General features: G+C 45.5%; 1 protein-coding gene across 1 annotated transcript in view; it reads right to left on the bottom strand.

Annotated features, from left to right (window-relative positions):
- Dtd1 (D-aminoacyl-tRNA deacylase 1) overlaps positions 1-18,749 on the bottom strand; it is a 103,348-nt gene that overhangs the window by 83,599 nt on the left and 1,000 nt on the right. Inside the window, exons 3-5 of the mRNA XM_010634217.2 lie at positions 17,873-17,963; positions 16,547-16,782; positions 3,319-3,425 (exon numbers count right to left, since the gene is read on the bottom strand). Coding sequence (XP_010632519.1) covers positions 3,319-3,425; positions 16,547-16,782; positions 17,873-17,963 — 434 coding nt within the window. The remainder of the gene's footprint in view (positions 1-3,318; positions 3,426-16,546; positions 16,783-17,872; positions 17,964-18,749) is intronic.

Raw genomic sequence — 18,749 nt, forward strand, 5'->3', positions numbered from 1 at the left:
AACTGGATAATTCAGGCAGATGTACAGAAACCCTCCTTCAGATGCAGAAATAGTACAAGTCTTTTACACTAATAAGTGAACATGGTTTGTTAGAAGATCTAAAAATTGCCTACTTGTTTGTCTTTTTTTTTAATTATTTAGGTTTTTTATTTATTAATGTATTTCAGGGATCCAGAACATCTTTACACAGTTCCACAATGAAGTGATCAGCTCCAGGCAAAGAAACTATAACCCTACCCCATCTCTTATTTTTTTGTTTTGTTGAGACAGGATCTCACTATATAGCCAGGCTGGCCTGAAACACATGGAGAGCCTCCTGCCTCAGTTTCCCAAGTGTTGAGGTTATAGGCACGTGCCACTACACCTAGCCATTAGTTACCATTTGTGCAAGCAGTAACAGTATCTAAAATCTACTAACTTAACAAAACCCTAGCACACGATATGATATTCACTACAACCCTCAGGACTTAAGAGATTGCATCTCTAAATGTATTTATCTGAGATAACTGCATATTTGTATGCTTCAACCTAAACAAGCAAAAACAGGGTAATCATTGAAAGAAGGCTGCAGATACCAAGTGTGGAAGGCGTCACTCTACCATTTCCAGAAAAAAAACATTGAGAATGAAAAGGTCTGATTAAAATTTTTCTTGATAGAGTTAAAGCAGAATAATACATTAAAAAAATATAATAATGATCAAATAAAGCCAGAGGAAAGAGCCAGAGACAGGGAAAAAACCTGGAAAAAAAAGCACCCTGGGGAACAGGGCAGCGAGGGCAGTCTGGGCCCAGAAGCCCTCAAGGAGAGAGCGAGGCCAAGGCCACTGCAAGGGGACCCTGGCTGGCCTCTACCTCTTGGTAATCCCTCCTGCCTCAGCCTCCCAAGCACTGAGAGTACAGATGTGTGCCACTACACAGGTTCATTTGCAATGATTTTAATGTTAATATTAATTCCAAGAACTTAAGTAGCCACCTCTGAAGTCTAGCACTTCTCAGGCTCCCCAATTCTATATCAGTGCAAAGTGTCAGCAGCATAAGAGAAAGCTTCTGTTCCCCTTAAAAACGTAGCTCTGCAACCATCCTCACCGGAGGCAAGATAGCCTCTTTTAATAAATGGTGTTGGAAAAACTGGATTTCAACTTGCCAAAAATTAAAACTAGACCCTTATCTTTCACCATGCACTAAACTAAAATCCAAGTGGATTAAAGATCTAAATATTTTTTAAAAGTCACTAAATTTACTGGAAGATAAGTTAGGCAGAACTCTTGAAGACACAGGCATAGGAAAAGACTTTATGAACAAATCCTCAGTAGCATGGGAACTAGCAGAAAGAATCAACAACTGGGATCTCATCTTATTAAAAAGCCTCTGCACTGCAAAAGACACCATCAACAGAACTAAAAGACAACCTACAATGTGGGAAAAATTTTTTACCAGCTGCTCCTCAGACAAAGGACTACTATCTTCAATATATAAAGAACTCAAAACAACCAGCCCCCTGAAATATAAAGACCCAATTCAAAAATGGGCATCTGAAATGAACAAACATTTCTCAGACAAAGAAGTAAAAGCATCAAGTAAATATATGAAAAAATGCTCATCACTGGTCATTTGAGAGATGCAGATGAAAACAACACTGAGATTCCACCTCAGCCCACAAAGAATGGCTGTTATCAAGAAATCACACAATAACAAATGTTGGCGGGGTTGCGGGGAGAAAGGAACCCTTCTTCATTGTTGGTGGGAGTGCAGACTGGTGCAACCACTATGGAAGTCAATATGGAGATACCTCAGAGAGCTAGGATTAGAGGTTCCATTTGATCCAGCCATCCTTCTGCTGGGTATCTTTCCAAAAAAATTAAAAGAATCATACCACAGTGATATATGCACACCCATGTTTATAGCAGCACAGTTTGTAATAGCTAAAATTTGGAAACAGCCCAATTGCCCATCATTTGGGAGACTGGATAAAGAAGATGTGGTTTTTCTATAAAATGGAATACTACTCAGCCATAAAGAATGAGAAATTAGGGGCCCGGGATTTAGCTCAGTGGTTCAGTGGCCTGCCTTGCAAGCGCAAGGATCCGAGTTCAATCCCTGGTACCAAAAAAAAAAAAAAAAAAAAAAAAGAATGAGAAATTAGAGTCATACATAGGAAAATGGATGCACATTAAGGATATACTCCTAAGTAAAATAAGTAAGTCACACATGAGTAAATACTGAATAGTTTCTCTGGTGTGAAAAACTATAATTGTACATAAGATCCTAATGGTATAATTGACAATGTGAAATAGGAAGAAAAGGGCTAAAGGTGTAGAGAAAGTGGGAAGGATAAGGGAAAGCTAATAAGAGAAAATAAAAAATGAGAAAATAAAAAAATGGAAATGAAGTGTTTGTAAAGGGGGAAGAGAGGAAGGGTGAAGAGAGGGCAGGGATAAGGGGAAAAAATGAGAACCAGGACCTGTCATGTAAAGGTACAAGATCCCAAAGATGACTGTAATTGTACTGTATCCCTAAAATGTACCAATAAACTCAATTAAAGCTGAAAAAAAAAAAAGTGGCTCTGTGCCATCACCCCACCAGAAGGGTCCAGCGTGCATTCCACACGGTTCATTGTATAGCACCCCAGCCAGGGAGCACAAACAAGAACTGCTCCCTCGGTGCTGGCTCCCCTGCCTGCCAGCCCACGAGTCTCTACCAAGTGTACTGTGATTAAAGCCCTTGAAAGTGTGTCATGCATGCTGAGACCACACAGGCTGCAAGGACACACAACACATCTCCTTTCTGTTTTAATCACATTTTTTGCTGAAAGCGCACAGAGTTAGCCATAAATCCAGGTCGGACAGGACTTTAGAAACGGGAAGATCCAAGCCAGGGATTTAGTTCAGTGGTTCTGCTGCCTGCCTTGCAAGCGCAAGGTGCTGAGTTCAATCCCTGGTACCAAAAAAGAGAGAGAGAGAAAGAGAGAGAGAGAGAGAAACAGGAGGATCCACAAAGATCCTTGGGCGGAGCATCCACACCTGGGACAAAAGCCCTCCCTCCAGGTAACCATTCTTCCTGCATGGCAGAGCCCTCCAGGATCATTGCTCTGCTGCCACCCAGTGGTAGGTGGGCACATGGCACCTGGCACAGGACCAGGCTCTGCCAGGTCATTTTCTCCAGCCACAGGCCCAGGAAGATGTACATTCTCAAGAGGAGAGGTATTACAATAAATACCAAGCCGCAGTGATGAAGTATTTCCTGCATTACCAACTGAGGACTAAACCAAAGCCAAAACGTGCTACCAGAACCCAGGAGACGGCTGAGGCCTTGACTTACCTGCTTAGGGTCAGAGGTGGCAGCGCCAGGAGCTGGGGACTCTAGCTCTATGGTCACAGGCCCATCGTTCTGAATATGCACCTGCATGTAGGCACCGAATTTACCATCTGAAAGAACAATGAACAGCATTACAGAGCTGGAGACCCAGGGGCTCTGTCCAAAAAGCATTGAAAGACTCAAAAAACCTGGGAGAACCCCAAAGGGGAAAACAGCCCGGATGCTTCTGCGTCTCCAAGGTGCCTTCTAACACTGCAGGGGATAGGTGATAGGATGTGAGGTGAAAGGAAGGCGAACCACAGGTCCAATGTGTCAGCATCAGGCCCTGGACATCCCCATCCCATCCAAGAGAACCAGCCGACTCTCCTGCCGGACTCAGGCCAGCCTCACAGGCAACTCCCCAACACAAAGGGACCTCTGTGAGCCTCTGTCCCCACCACCACCCTACAGCTGCCACCTCTGATTCTTCACTGCCCAGCAAAGAATCTCAGAATCTGGCTTAATCTCAGAAGGACTTAGACAAAGGAACACACCAACTGCTGGTTCTCTTTGGCCCAAGGACAGGATGTGGCCCTGGAAATTGTACCCGAAGTGCCCAAGCTGCTGCCATTTTTATAGGCAAGATAACTCTAATTCCCACCAGGGAGCAAATGTGCCCAGAGGATGGTGACTTTCAGCGAGCTCCTGTCAGACTGAAGTGGCCGTTCACATCCAAAGCTTTTGTTTGATCTGTGTCAGACTAGCTAAAAAGACATCAGCTGCAAAGGAAATCATGTGTTTAATTGCGTGCTAAAATTACAGCTACAATTAGCAAATTTCAGCACTGCACTCCTCAGGAGGCTGAAGGCAGGCTCAGGAGGAAAGGAATTATTTCCGACCTTGAGTTTCTGTTGCCAGGATATACAGCATAGGCTACAGCCTGTTTATCATTTCAAGTTGCAAGAATTTATTTTCTTTTCCTGTTTTCCTTCAATTAAGAACTGAACTATTATCTGAATTTCCATTTGTACCCACAATAAATCCAAAGACATGTTTTAAGAGGTCTTAAAATGGTAACTTTTTTTTCCAGTGCATATCAAAGTTCCCAATAAAAATTATACTGGCCAGGGAAAACAAAGTTTAAAAAAAAAAAAAATAAATAAAAAATAAAGACAAAAACCTATCTACAAATTTACATCTGGGCTCCTATGGTAATAAAATCAAGTTGTACTTAATCCAGTCTCAGGGTTCTTCTGCCAAATGACAGGGTGAGTGCAGTCACAACTGTGCTATAGGCAGGATCCTCTGCCGGTACCCACAAGATGGGAACCAGGCATCCCCAGCGGCTGCCCAGGTCCCTGGCCAGAGGCCAAGCCCGGCCCTTTAGGACTCACCATTTACCTGACAAGGCTGGTGTCCGTACCCCTCTGGACAGTACCAGACTGCCCGCCTCTTTGTGGTCCTGAGAGGTGATGGGGGTGCACGTGAGTGACCATCATCACGCCTACTGCTGTCTATGGCAGCACATGGGCAAACCAGGGGAGGCCCAGGAAATGACACCACCCAGAAGCAAGCTGCTGGGGAAAACAGGCACAAGGAAAGGAACACAGCACTGTTTCTTAGACTCTGCTCTCCAGAGCGTGGCTGTGACCTGTTGGGGCTCATTCACCCCTGGGGTGATGGAAGGGACATCAGTTCTGGGCTCAGAGCTTCAGGGTGGGTTATCACACTGCAAAATCTGATTTCAGACTTCAATTCCTAGAGACTTGAATGCAATACAGAATTGAACCATGGCCTGTTTCTCCCTGGGGACACAATAACAGGAGATTCAGAGTGCAACCCAGCGGCTGGCATTTGTGTTAGAGCGCTGTTAAGACTGTCGCTTGTCCTCACTGCACAGCCCCATGCATGGGCAACAGCCCAGAGAACCAGTCTCCAGCTCCAGAGCAGAGCAGAGCAGACTTGAGGGCTTCCCAACAGGGCTCTAACCAGGTCACAGCTTCGGGGAAGAGAGGACATACAGCAGGGGAAGCCACAGCCAGAGAGAAGCTTGGAACCACTCGCCATCCACTCTTGTGCCCTGCAGGTAGAAAGCCACAGTCTTCAGAGAGCCACGCATTCCTCCAAGACTGTGCACACATGCATGCACACAGGTACACACACGTCGTTGTTCTTGTCATAGTAGAAAAGTGAGATACGGTGATTCCTCACACTTTCCCAAATTCATGTGTTCCCTGAAGCATTTATACTGGGGCGGACACAGCTCCTTCAGGCTCCTATGCTGGGCAGTGACCTGAGGGAGACCCCAATGGAGGTGGGAAGGGGCTGTCACAGCCACTGAGAGGAGGAGGTATGATGACAGTTTGGGCTGGGCAGCTACAGCAAAAGTGCCACCATCCTGTCCCCAGTTCCATGACAGAATTTGCCGAAGGACCAGAGACGGGGAAGGGGAAATCAAAAAATTATAAAGCACTGACTGGCAAGTTCACTTGTTAAAAATAAAACAACACCACTAATGAAATAAAGAACCAGGAAAAGAAGCCCCATGATAAAAAGTGAAGATAATGCAATGAAAAGTAGACTAAAGCAAAACAATGAAATGACAGATGCAGGAATGACCAGCCCCGAAAGTAACTTCAAGTCAGTTTGCTGAAAAAGCACTAAGGAGAAAAGAGGGGACTACATCTAAACCTCGGTGAGAAAAGGCTACGACTCTAGACAGGTAGGTCTAAGACACTAAAAATAATTTGTAAAATTATCTGCCAGTAAATTTAAAAATCCAGACAGGAAGATTACAGGCAATGTTAGCTGCCCAGCAGGCCCAACAGGTGCTGGGAAACTGACCACAGCCAAGCAGGTCAGGCCCACAGAATTTTACTAACAACTTTTATTAAAACAAATAATTATATGTCATTTAAATTAGTCCAGACCATAGAAAAAAATCAAAAGCTTTCTGATTTTTCTGCAAGGCCAGTATTACCCTAATACTAACTAACAATGGACATGAATAATAAAAAAAAGTAAGCACAGGCCAAATTCTCCTTTGAATATAAATGCAAAACTCTACATGGACACTTGGTAACTCTCACAGGCAAAAGGGACCAGAGGTTTAATCAGCATGGCTCACAATTAGGAAATGTGTTCAGTGACTTAACACTTACAGAAAAGGATATTGGGGAAAAAATTACCTTCCCTACCTGTATCAAAATGAAATTCTAAGCCCAGCATGCTGGCACATACCTGTAATCTCAGCACTCAGGAAGCTGAGGCAGGAGGATTGCCAAGAGTTCAAGGCCAGCCTGGGCTATAGAGTGAGACCTGGTATCAAAAAAAGAAATTCTAACTTGGTAAGCAAGGGTAACCCACTTCTTTAACTTTAAAAAGGTCACACAGGCCAGGCGTGGTGGCGCACACCTGTAATCCCAGCACTGGGAGGCTGAGGCAGGAGGATCACTGTGAGTTCAAGACCAGCTTGGGCTACATAGTGAGTTCCAGGTCAGTCTCAACTACATAGTGAGACCCTGTCTCAAAAAAAAAAAAAAGAAAATTAAAAAATAAAATAAAAAGGTTACTTGGGGACCACCTTCTCCCACAGCCAGGAGCTAAAATACTTTGAACAATCCTCCCCAACCCTAAGCAGCAGAGTGAGACACTGAAAAGATGGAGCAAATACCTCTGGGCTCCTGGCTGCAGACCAAGACCAGAGACAGAGGCTCCCAGGAGTAGGAGACTTGTGCTGAGTACCAGGACATTTGCATGGTGTTGAAGCATCGCCACACTACACAAAGAGGCCGGCAGGAGCATCACAGAGAACAAGACGTAGGCACATCCTGTACTGACACAATGCGTTGAAAAGGGCGCAGGATCACTTATGGGGCACCCTGCCCAAAACTTAGGGCACAAGCCTCCCAAGAGAGCCATCACAGCCGAACCAAGGGGCATCCTGGTGTCCTACAAGTGACTCTGCAGAGGGGCCTGAGCAGAAAGACAAGAGCCTGAGGCATCACCACATACTGCAGGAGTCTGAGGAGAGGCCTCACCAAAGGACGCTGGCCTGAATGCTCAGCCAGGCGAAGGGCACCAGTGGGACCACCTCCAAATCTGAATGGAGTCCATGGCTGAATTCACGGAAAGTTATCAACACTACCACTCTGGCTTGGATAACTGCACTGCATATTATCAGTGGATGCTACATAAAGTAGATCAACCCCTTGTGTAAACCTTTCCAGAATTCTAAATTACTTCAAAATAAAGTTAAAAACATAATTTTTTTTTAATATTCCATGCAGTATTTTAGTTGGTTCAGTTGAGAGGTTTGCAGCCTAAGCCACTGGAAGGCTGACACTGTCACTGACTGAGGTGAGAAAAGCCCACAGGTGGCATGCTGTGGCACAGGAAGTGACTGACTTTCAACTCAAGTGACAGCAAAATTCTACACTGGACACAAAGAATCAGGGCCTGGTGGTGTAGCATGGTAGAAGAACATTTGCCCAACATATGCAAGGCCCTGGGTTCCATCCCAGAAGAAAGGAAAGAAGGGAGGGGAGGAAGGAGGGAGAAGAGGATCAGTAAACTGGAAGGATTCAGCCAGGACACAGAAAAGAAAACGATGACTCAGGCTACACCACTTACACTACCCGCTGGCTCAGTAAAGCCTTGGTTTGAAGAACATAAAACAAGAGTCAATTAATTTAGCAGTATTTCTGAATTCCTAGGCCCTGGAACAGTAGTAATACCTTGAATTCTTCCCATTCTTCCTACTAAGTGGCTCAGGCTTTTCCTCTCATCTGCAGCCACTGTGTGCACCAGGACTGTGACATTGGCAAACAGAAGCTTCTTTCCACCTACTCTTGGTACCTTCTTTTATTTAAAGTAGTGTCCTATTTCCCTCAAACTGAGCTGCTGTAACAGATGCCATAGGGCAAGAAAGAGCTGAGTCTACAATTCACGAACACAAGTACACAGGGTGCTTAGGAAATTAGAAAAAAAGGATGAAGGAAATAAGGAGGGAGAAGCCCAAAGAGGAAGTGTGTGAACCAGCTCTCTGTTAGTATTACAAAGTACCTGAGATAACTAACCTAGAATGAGGAAAGGCTTGGTATGGCCCACGCTTTCAGTACACAGTTGGTCGGCCCTGTTATTTTGGGGCCTGGAATGAGGCAAAACAGGTATAGTATGTGGTGACAGAAACTGTTCACCTCATGGTGGTGGCTAGGAGTCAGAGAGGGAGACAGGAAGGGGCAGGGTCCCAATAGCCCCTTCAAGACCACACCCCCCATGACCTCACTTCCTCCCTCTAAGTTCCACCTCCTAAAGATTCCACTTCCAGTAGCAGCATAGGCTGGGGAAGGAGCCTTTAACATAGGGGACTTTGGAGAGGATGCTCAAGATCCAAACTATCACACCGAAGGAAGGTGGATAGGACAGCAGAGCCATTGAAAGGAGCCTGTCCTGGTGTCCCTGGACCCATGGGCACACATCATATAAAACAGGGCTGGGAAGAAGCCAGTGGCTATAAGGCCCTGGGCTCTACTCTGCAGGGCGAAAAAGAAAAAAAACACAAAATTATATGTACACATACACACACACACACACTAAGCACCTCCTATGTGCAGGACACTCTGCTGTTACCACAGGGTCACCAGGTCACCACCAGGCACCAACACTGCTCTTGAGGCAGCACAGACAAGGATTTTAGGGAGCAGAAAGAACTGGTAAGATTAGGTTGCTGTCCACAATGGAAAACCAGTTAAGCAAATCACGGAAAGGGAGGCACTAAATGTGAAAGTGGGAAGATAGAAGCTAAGTTAGAGAAGATAATGGAAGTATAAGGCCAGCACAGGGAGCTGCAGGAATAAACAAGAAGGCCAGTAAGCAAACTGCTGAAAGAAATGAAAGAACAAGAAAGAATGACAGGAAATGCTAACCAATCAGCCAGGAGCAGTCTTGGCTCCCTCTGTAGCAAACTCCCTCAGGAGGGCATTGGTCCCGTGCAGCTTGCCCACCCTGCCACTCAGGAATTCTGAAGATGCCGACCCATGTTGCAGTTTGCTAAAGTGATATTAAAAATAATGATTGGCATCCCAGTCTTTGCCAAAGCCTATAAAACAGGCTTCTGCTGAAAGTTTACTCATGCTGCTAAAGTAATTTCACTGGTAAAAAGAGTAGAAAATTAAATCCATAGAAATCAAATGCTAACCACAGCGCAGGAACTAGACATGGCTTCAGGCTCCTGGCACCTTCCCCTGCATTAGGCAACTGCAGGAGGCCTGGATATGACAGATGTTCCACGTGGAGAGGACCAGAAGCCGCAGACCCAAAGTGTCTACCCACGCTCCTCTAGCTCTTTGATACCCATGGTGCATCAGACCCCGCAGAGGACACACAGGTAGCTCATTTTCATTCTGCAGCAGCTTCTGATTTGCTAAACAAATACTTTCCTGGACCCAGTCCATATGACTCAGAGCAGAGCCTCAAGCCACTGATGGAGCATCCTCTGCCTTCTGCACAGGAGTCGTCACCTAAAGGATTAGAAGAGGCAGAGGGTGGCAGAGTCCTGAGCTGCAGAGGTTAGAGACTCACCCACCTTGTGACAGTCCTTCCCTGGCATCGGCCCAGCTCCGCTCCGTGTCCCCTTGTCATGGTTTGGGTCTCGATGTCACAGCAAAGCCTCATGTGGTCATAGGTGACTTTTTCAGAGGTGGCTGAATCTAGAGTGTGTGATGCTGAGATTAAGGGCGTGTGATCACTAAACCAGTACACTGGTTTGGCACCGCCCTCATCCTAGTGGTACACATAAAATAAAAGGATTTTTTGTAACAGCAGGACTCTGTTAAGGTCCCTTGTTGTTTTTGCTACCATGTGGGTGCCATGAATTCTTTCTCCTCTGTGATACCTCTCTGCCATGTGCCACGCTGCCTTGGAACCAGCCAATTATGAACTGAAACCTAAATAAACCCTTTCTCCTTTAAATTTGGATGTCAGGTATTTTGTCTCAGCAACCAAAGAAAACTAAGACACCCCTGTTGGTAGACCAAGGGGCCACTGTGACCAATCCATATGGTAAGTATACATTGTGCCGCGCCCCAGGCCTGGCTTTAGGGAGCAGCCTTTACACATGCTATTCTTGAACAGGGTTCCAGGATGTTAGCTCTAGAAGCCACTACTGAGCTGGAGACACAGCTTCCCTGAGATGCCTGGCCAAGGGAAGCCCAGGGGAGAGAAGGAGAGAGAAGGTGGGGCAGAGAAGGGGCTGAGGGCACCAAAGCCATCTGAGAGGCAGGCAGGGATGAAGGAGAGCACATGAGGGCCACTGCAAGAGCTTGAGAAGAGTCACATACAAAGCACTTCCTAACACTAGAGCCTGTCTCTTCTCACACCTCTCTGGTCCCTGTGTACACAGCTCCTCATGTCGTCCATGCTACAAATACAGCAGCCAGCAACGCCCTCGGTGACCAGGTTATCCTGGCTAGCAGTGTCCCAGGGTTACTGCTTCTCCCAATCCTCCAACCACATCTATCCCTGCCCCTCCTTGGCCCGAGGTAGCCACTTGTGAGCTGGAGCTGGGATCCCCATCTTCCTTGGAGACCTGGAGGGTGTGCAGCATCCTCTAGGCCCTGCCCCATCTACCTCAGAAGGTCATCCACGGGCACACTGACAACCACCCTGCCCTGGAGCTACTTCTCAGGGTCACCTGCCAGCCAGCCTTCCTAGGATTTCCAGGAATGTGAAGGATTCAGTGCCCAGCCTGGGGGGCCCTGCACAGCCTGTGTCCTTAGGAAAGAAGGAAAAGAGGCCAGAGAGCCTGAGGATACTTCCAACTTATGCCCTGGCAGCCCCAATCTCCATTTAACTGGGATGAGGGTACAGACGAGGACAAGCATCGGGATTAACCTCGCTCTTGGCCTGACAAATCAAGAAGGCCCAAAAAAATCCCTGCATCCCACCATGCAGCACAAGCCCAAGCACAGCCACCCTGCCTGGGCCCAGGGCCGGGGTCCCATTACCTCTAACTGGGGACAGCCTGGGGTCTGATCTCCACACAGGCTAGGGACAGCAGACTCTGCTGGGCAAAGGTACATGAGCCGCTGTGGGGCTGGCAGCACAATGGCAATGTCTCTAATCAGCCAGGCGCTGGCTGGGGCAGGAGGAAACAGGAATGAAAGGGGCAAAGACTTTCATTCACTCTTCGACAACACATAAGAGAAACAAGCTAAACAGCAATGCAAAATCAATATTCAGTTGTGACAGGAGGAGGTGAAAAGAAATGTTAAATCTAACAAAACTACTTTAAGTTTTAAAGGGGCTAAAGGGGTTTGAAAATTCCCAAATAAAAAGAAGCATTTAGCAGTTTGCTTGCATTCCAACATCCGTTCACACACAGAAGGGCTCTCCACAGGGAAACTCAAGCCAAACTCCCAAAATTAATCAAAAGACAGCAAATGTGCAAAACATGTACTATGCATTTTGTTCTGTCAAAAGCTGCAAAAGAATTAAGGCCAAAAGAAAGAATTATGCACTGTTGATGTAACTGTAATCTTTCTGCAAGTCCAAAAGACTTGGCAATAGATTTTGATTAAAACTCTGCATAATTCATGTAGACTTTTCATAAAAACGATCAGATGTATCACATCCCATGAGTGCAGATTCTGATCCATTGTAAAATTATATTGTTTACAGTACATTAGTCCAGGCGCTTCTTATAATTTCCTGGATAAAATACATATCATTCAAAAAGGGACAGGTATTTTTAGGAACACAAAGCACCTAATAACATAAAACACTCCTCCTGAAGGGCTCAGATGAAAGATGTTTTGCTTTCTTTTGAGCATTCCATAATAACCACCAATGCGCTCACAGCTAAAGTGCCTTCTAACACACTTCTGAGATTACTCACAACTGGATGATCCCACCAACATGGACAACAGAGAAGGCAATGCTGGCAGTAACTGATCTGTGACTCAGAAAAGAAAGAGATTTCCTCACAGGACCCAACTTCATTTCTCATCTGAGAAGAGACTGTTCACAGCAGAGGCAGCAGGAGGACCGAAAGGACACAGAGAGGGGTGAAGTGTGGAGATCCGATGGGGCGCCCTGGATTCCCAGGAAAGGTAACATTGGCCACTAGCCACGGGCAGAGGAGTGTCCTGCTACCAGGGACTCCGCGTCCATGTGACAAGTGGACCCATTTCACAAGGGGGAGAACACAAAGAAAATGCCAGGGGACAAAGAACAGCAAGCCTGACCAGTGGAGATCCACATCTTGTAATCGTGAGTATTACGGGCTGAGAAAAGCCCCATGAGAAAAGGGTCTGGGTTTGCTCAATGCAGAGAGAAAATTAAAACACTACAAAGTTAACAAGATGAATTAGGTACTTGTAAAAGTGTATGACAAGGGAAAGAAATACTACAGTTGGCTATTGAAAAGGACGTCCTACTTTAATAAGTCACTAGGTCATGTTAGGTGTGGTAGTGGGTGGCTGCAGTCCCCAAATTTGCACATTAGACAAGAAGAGATAAAATCTATAATTTAAATTTTCTCCCCAGGAAACTAGAAGACAAAAAAAGGAGCAAATTAAATCCAAAGTAAGCAGAAGAAAAAAATATTAAAAATTAGAACATAAATCATGAAACTGAAAACAGGAAATCAACAGAGTAAACCAAACAAAGTCAGTTCTTTAAAGATTTAAATAAAATAAATGAAGCACTAGAAAAACAGGCTAAGAAAAAGAAGACACAAATGACTAATAAGAGAAACAAAAGGGGACATCAGTACAGATACTAAGGGCATTAAAAGGATAAGGGACTATTTTGAACAAGTCTATGCTCACAAGTTGGATAATCTAGATGAAATGAACCAATTTTTAGGACAACACAAGCTGATAAGACTCTTTCAAAAAGTAACAATCTCAGCACTCGGTAGGCTGAGGCAGGAGGATCGCTGTGAGTTCAAGACCAGCCTGGACTACATAGTGAGTGCCAGGTCAGTCTCAACTATATAGTGAGACCCTGTCTCAAAAAAAAAAAAACTGGAATCAATAAATGATTATAGCCATGTTGCAGGATACAAGGTTAATGTACAAAAGTCAATCATTTCCCTATATACTGTTCTAGCAATGAACAAGCAGAATTTGACACTAAAAACACAATACTGGTAACATTAACATCCCTGAAATGAAACACTTATAAATCTAAATAGGCTACGCACAAAATCTAAAAAAAAAATCAAAGAACTAAATAAATAAATCTTCCATGTCCATGGAGAGAAAGTCTCAATATAGCAAAGACATCAATTCTTTTCAAGGTGACCTATACATTCAATTCCATCCTAAGCAAAACCCCAGCAAGTTATTTTTTTGATATCAACAAATTGATCCTAAAGTCTTCTGGAAAGGCAGAAGACCCAGAGGAGTCAACATAATACTGAAAGAGAAAAACAAAGCTGGAGCCAAGCACTGTGGCGAATGCTTATAATCCCAGCACTCAGGAGGCTGAAGCAGGAGAATAGCCATGAGTTCGAGGCCAGCCTGCACTACACAGTGAGTTCAAGGCCAGACTGAGCTACATAGTAAGATCCTGTTTCAAAAAAAAAAAAAAAAAACAAAAAGAAAGGAACCAAAGTTGGAGACTGACACTATGCGGCATTAATACTGATTACAAAGCTACAGTAATTAAGACAGGGTGCTATTAGCAAAGAATGACAGATCAAAGGAAGCCTGGAAATCAACCTAAGTGAAACTGGTCAACTGATCTTGGACAAAGAGGCCAAGCCAATATAATGAAGAAAGGAGTCTCCATAAATGGTACTGGAAAAACTGGATGTCCACAGGCAAAAACCACCTACATCTAGACACAGAACTTACACTTGTTACTACACACAGATCTAACAGTAAAATGCAAAGCTATAAAACTGCTGGGAGGTAACACAGGAGAAAACCAGATGATGTTGTAGATGGTGATGACTTAGGTATGCAACAACATCAATGGTTCATGAAAGAAAGAACTGATAAGCTGATCTTCATTAAAATTACAATGTTCTGCTCCGTGAAAGACACCATCTAGAGAATGAAAAGACAAACCACAGTTTGGAAGGAAATATTTGCCAAAGACAGACCTTAGTACAAACAAACTTCTGCAAAGTGAATATTTTTCTAATAGGTCTGATTATATATATCTATAAGATCTCAGCAAGAAGAAAAACAATTAAAAAAACAGGCCAAAAACCTTGTCAGACACTTCACCAAAAGGATATACAGATAGTAAGTAAGCAGATAAAAGATGCTCCACATCATTTGTCATGGGGAAATACAAATAAAATTACCCAAAGAGATTCTACTCGACATCTTTTTGTTTTTGTTTTTGTTTTTGTTTTTTTGAAACAGGTTCTCATTATGTGGTGCAGGCTGGCCTTGAATTCAATATGTAGCCCATGCTGGCCTCAAACTTGCAGCAATCCTCCTGCCTCAGCCTCCTGAGTGCTAGGATTACAGGCATATGCCACCACACTCTACCTACCTCAACATCTTTAGAAAGACCAAACTCCAAACAATGCCAAGACCAAAGGCTGAGGAGGGTAGGAAGCACAGCAGGAACTCTTATTGACTGCTGGTGAGAATGTGAAGTAGTACAGTAGGGCACTTTCTCACAAATTGAAACATACTACCTGATCTAGCAATCACAAGGAAGTGAAAAGTTCCATGCACACAAAAACCTGCAAGTGGATATTTATGGAAACTTGATTCCTAATTGCCTAAACTTGAAAGCAATCAAGATATCCTGCAATAAATGAATAGACACAGTCCGGGACAACTAGACAATGGAATATGATTCAGTTCTACAAAGAAAGGAGCAATCAAGTTATAAAGAAGCTTTAAGTGCATGTTAATCAGTGAAAGAACTAGTGCACATCTGTAATCCCAGCACTGTGAGAGGCTGAGGCAGGAGGATAGCAAGTTAGAATCCAACCTGGGCAACTCAGCAACTTAGTGAGACCTTATCTAAAAAAATTAAAAGAGCTGAGGACCAGGGATTTAGCTCAGTGGTTCTGGTTGACTGCCTTGCAAGTGCAAGGACCTGAGTTTGATCCCTGGTACCAAAAAAAAAGAAAGAAATTAAAAGAGCTGAGAAGAGGAAAAAAAATATGAGAAAAGGAAAAAAATGGAAACAAACTCTTTGTAAATAGGCAAGTGTGGAGGGGGTGATGGGAGGACAGGGGTATGGGGGAAAAATAAGATATATTATGTAAAGGTACAAGATCCCAATGATGAATATAACTGTACTGTATACCTAAAAAGTACAAAAAAACAAAAAAATGAAAGAAGCCAACATAAAAAGGCCACATACTTCCAACTACATGACAGCCCAAGAAAGACAAAACTACAAAGAAAGTCAAAAGATTAGTGTTTGCCTGGGTTTGGAGGACAGGGGAGCACGGTGAAGAGACTGTGACATTGTCCTGACAGACGCCTGTCACTGTCACTATACCCAAGCCCACAGGATATACACACCACACATGACCTCAGGTACAGTATGGATGGCTATGACTACGTGGTTCCATCAGCTGTGACACATGTGCTATCTCTGTACTTCCTCTTACTTCTGCTGTGACTCTTACACCAAAAAATAGTAACAATAATGTCAACTGTATCATATGTCAACTTATACTGATCACTATCAATAATGTCAACTTATACTGATCACATAGTAAAAATCATAACATTCTGGGGCCGAGGGTTTAGCTCAGTGGTGCCCCCGCCTGCATCACAAGTGCAAGGTCCAAAGTTCGACCCTCAGTACCAAAAGAAAAAAAAAATCGTAACATTCTGTATATATTGAGTCAAACTAAATACATTCTTAAATTAATTCCCTTTGCTTCTTCTTCCTTTTTGGAACACATTGACTTGAAATTAAAGGGCATACTGGGTTCACATTTAGGGCCTGCGCTCTATTCCTACTGAACAGCAGTGGCCAAGGCAACCAAGGAAACACTCAACACCACACACTCTGGGCCCCTCATTTCCAAACGCAGACAGCGGGAAGGACAATGGTGTGCAGCACACCCTGAGGATGTGTGTTAAGTCCAGCAGCAGCAGCTGTGATGGTGCTGATGGGGAATGAGTGTCAGCAAGGGCTTTGCAGACACAGAGAAGCTGTGACTGTGGACCCTGCCCCTCTGCCTGGACATCCCCACCTCTCCTGGGTGCCTGTTGACCTCTCAGCAGTGCCTCGCCAGGACCCCAGCACCGCAGCCCACCTTTGATGAGCTCGGGCCGGTAGGTTTTCCGCAGTTGCTCCAGGAAGCTGTTGTAGAAGCCCTCGGCCTGCTCAGTGGGCATGGCCAGGTGGAAGTCGGGCTTGTTGCCCTTGAGGACGCACTGCAGGGTGAACTGGCTGACACACAGCACCTCATACTGCTTGTCCATCACGCTCTTGGACCAGTGCTTGCCACTCTCATCCTCAAACACACGCAGGTTCAGTATCTTTCGGACCCTGGTGAGGAACAGAGAACAGTGAAAGCAACCGCACAAGGGCCCCACACGCCATACATCCCAGCTGTCCCCAGCTTGCTGCCAGAGAAGGAAGGGAGCCACTGCTCACAGAAGATGTGACCTTGGCCAGGACTCATGTGCACCACTGCTGGGGCACAGCCCTGTCCCAGGAGGCTGCTCTGGGGTCTCTGCTCTTGCAGCTTCTCTATTCACAGCTCCTGGCAGGCACTGGGCCCACAGTGATAACCTGTGCCGTTCGCTTGTCCAGGTGGAGGATTTGCCCAAACATGGAGCCATGTTCCTCTACTGCAGTTGACATGGAACAGCCACCCTGGCAAGGAAGTGGGGCAGTCACAATCATGGGTCAGACTCAGGACCATGAAGAGCTCCCCAGAAGCTGAATCCCAACCCTCTGACTATGCTGGGACCCTCCAGGGTGGGTACAATTCTGGGTACTCCCATCCCTCCACCAACACAGGGTCAGCTGGGCAGGGTTATCACAGGCCCTGGGCACCAAGGGGTAGGTACAAAGTGGCAAGCATCTGAAGCCAACATACCATACCAGTGAACTCAGGCAGGGCTGACCCCCCCAGGCTAGTGAACTAAGCTATAGCAGCAAGCTCTCCTGGGGCAAGGAGCTGCCTCTCTGGTGTGAACAATGACCAATGGGGCACCTTGAAGGTGTATACACAGTGCCCAAGTCAAACTGCCCAAGTTTCAAAAAGAACCCATATATAGGAGCTTTGGCACACCTGTACTCTGAGCACTCTGGGAAGCTGAGGAAGGAGGATGCAAGGTTCTAGCCTAGCCCAGAGAATATAAATTTTAAAAGGGGGGTGGTAACTCAATGTAAAGGCCCTAAGCTCAGTCCCCAGTACTGAGAAAAGGTGGGAGCCTACAGGTTCAAAAGCGACAGAGATGGAGGCTAAGCTGCATTCCATCAGCCGCTGACTTCGCAGCCACCTTCCAGGGTGTCATCTGAGACACATGGAGATCACTTACTACAGAGTTCAACAACAGATCAAAGCGAGAGGAACAAGTGCCCACCCTCCCCACCCCCATCCACACGCAGAGTCAAGGGCCCCCCTCACATGTGCTCCAGCTCCTTGTGCGAGTCCTCCAGGGAGATGCCCAGCAGCACACAGAGGCCCCGGCCGATGGCGCTCACCTGCTCGCCTCCAACTGGAAGGAACCAAACAAGATCACTCAGAAACACCCTACAGCAACATGGGACTGAGTCCAACAGCACACATGCTTCACTTTGCACAACTTCTCTGGTTAACGTCAGTGGTAAGCAACAAGAATGGTGGTGCATACGAGCAGTAAGATGCAAAACATTCCCATCTGTTCTCATTTTCTTTTTCTTTGTTGGTATTAAGGACTGAATCCAAGGCCTTGGTACCTCCCAGCCTTTTTTTTCTGAAACAGGGTCTTGCAAAGTTGCTAAATTGCCCAGGCTAGTCTCAAACTAGCGATCCTCCTGCCTCAGCCTCCCAGAGTGCTGGGATGGGTGTGCACCTCCACATGCGGCTCCATTCTGTTTTTATAACTGGAATGAATGGGAGCCGCAGAGTTAGCAACCACTGAGCAGGACTCTACGACCACATTCTCATCGGTTACCTGGGACCAGACACCTGGAACTTTCTGGGGTCTGGTTGTAAAAAGCACAGTGACACTTTCCTCCCCAAAAGGAACCCAGCTCAGCTGGATTAGCTGTCAGAGGGGAGGATCCAACTTTTCCAGCAAACCAGCAAATCTGGTGACAAAATGGAGAAGGATCACATCATGAGAACAATTCTGTTCTTCCTAATTACTACTGAAAACAAAAATACATTCACCTAAAAACTATGGCTTTTGTGTTGGCCTCCTCTCAGCCCTCCTTTCCCAGGCTGATACTGTAACAACTTCCCAGCCGATGAGCGCCAAACCTTTTGGAATTGTCATCTCGTCCACCAAACATCTCTGAGC

Source organism: Fukomys damarensis, unplaced genomic scaffold (assembly GCF_012274545.1).
Source record: "Fukomys damarensis isolate Sample0158 unplaced genomic scaffold, DMR_v1.0_HiC HiC_scaffold_7, whole genome shotgun sequence".
Classification (NCBI taxonomy): Eukaryota; Metazoa; Chordata; class Mammalia; order Rodentia; family Bathyergidae; genus Fukomys; species Fukomys damarensis.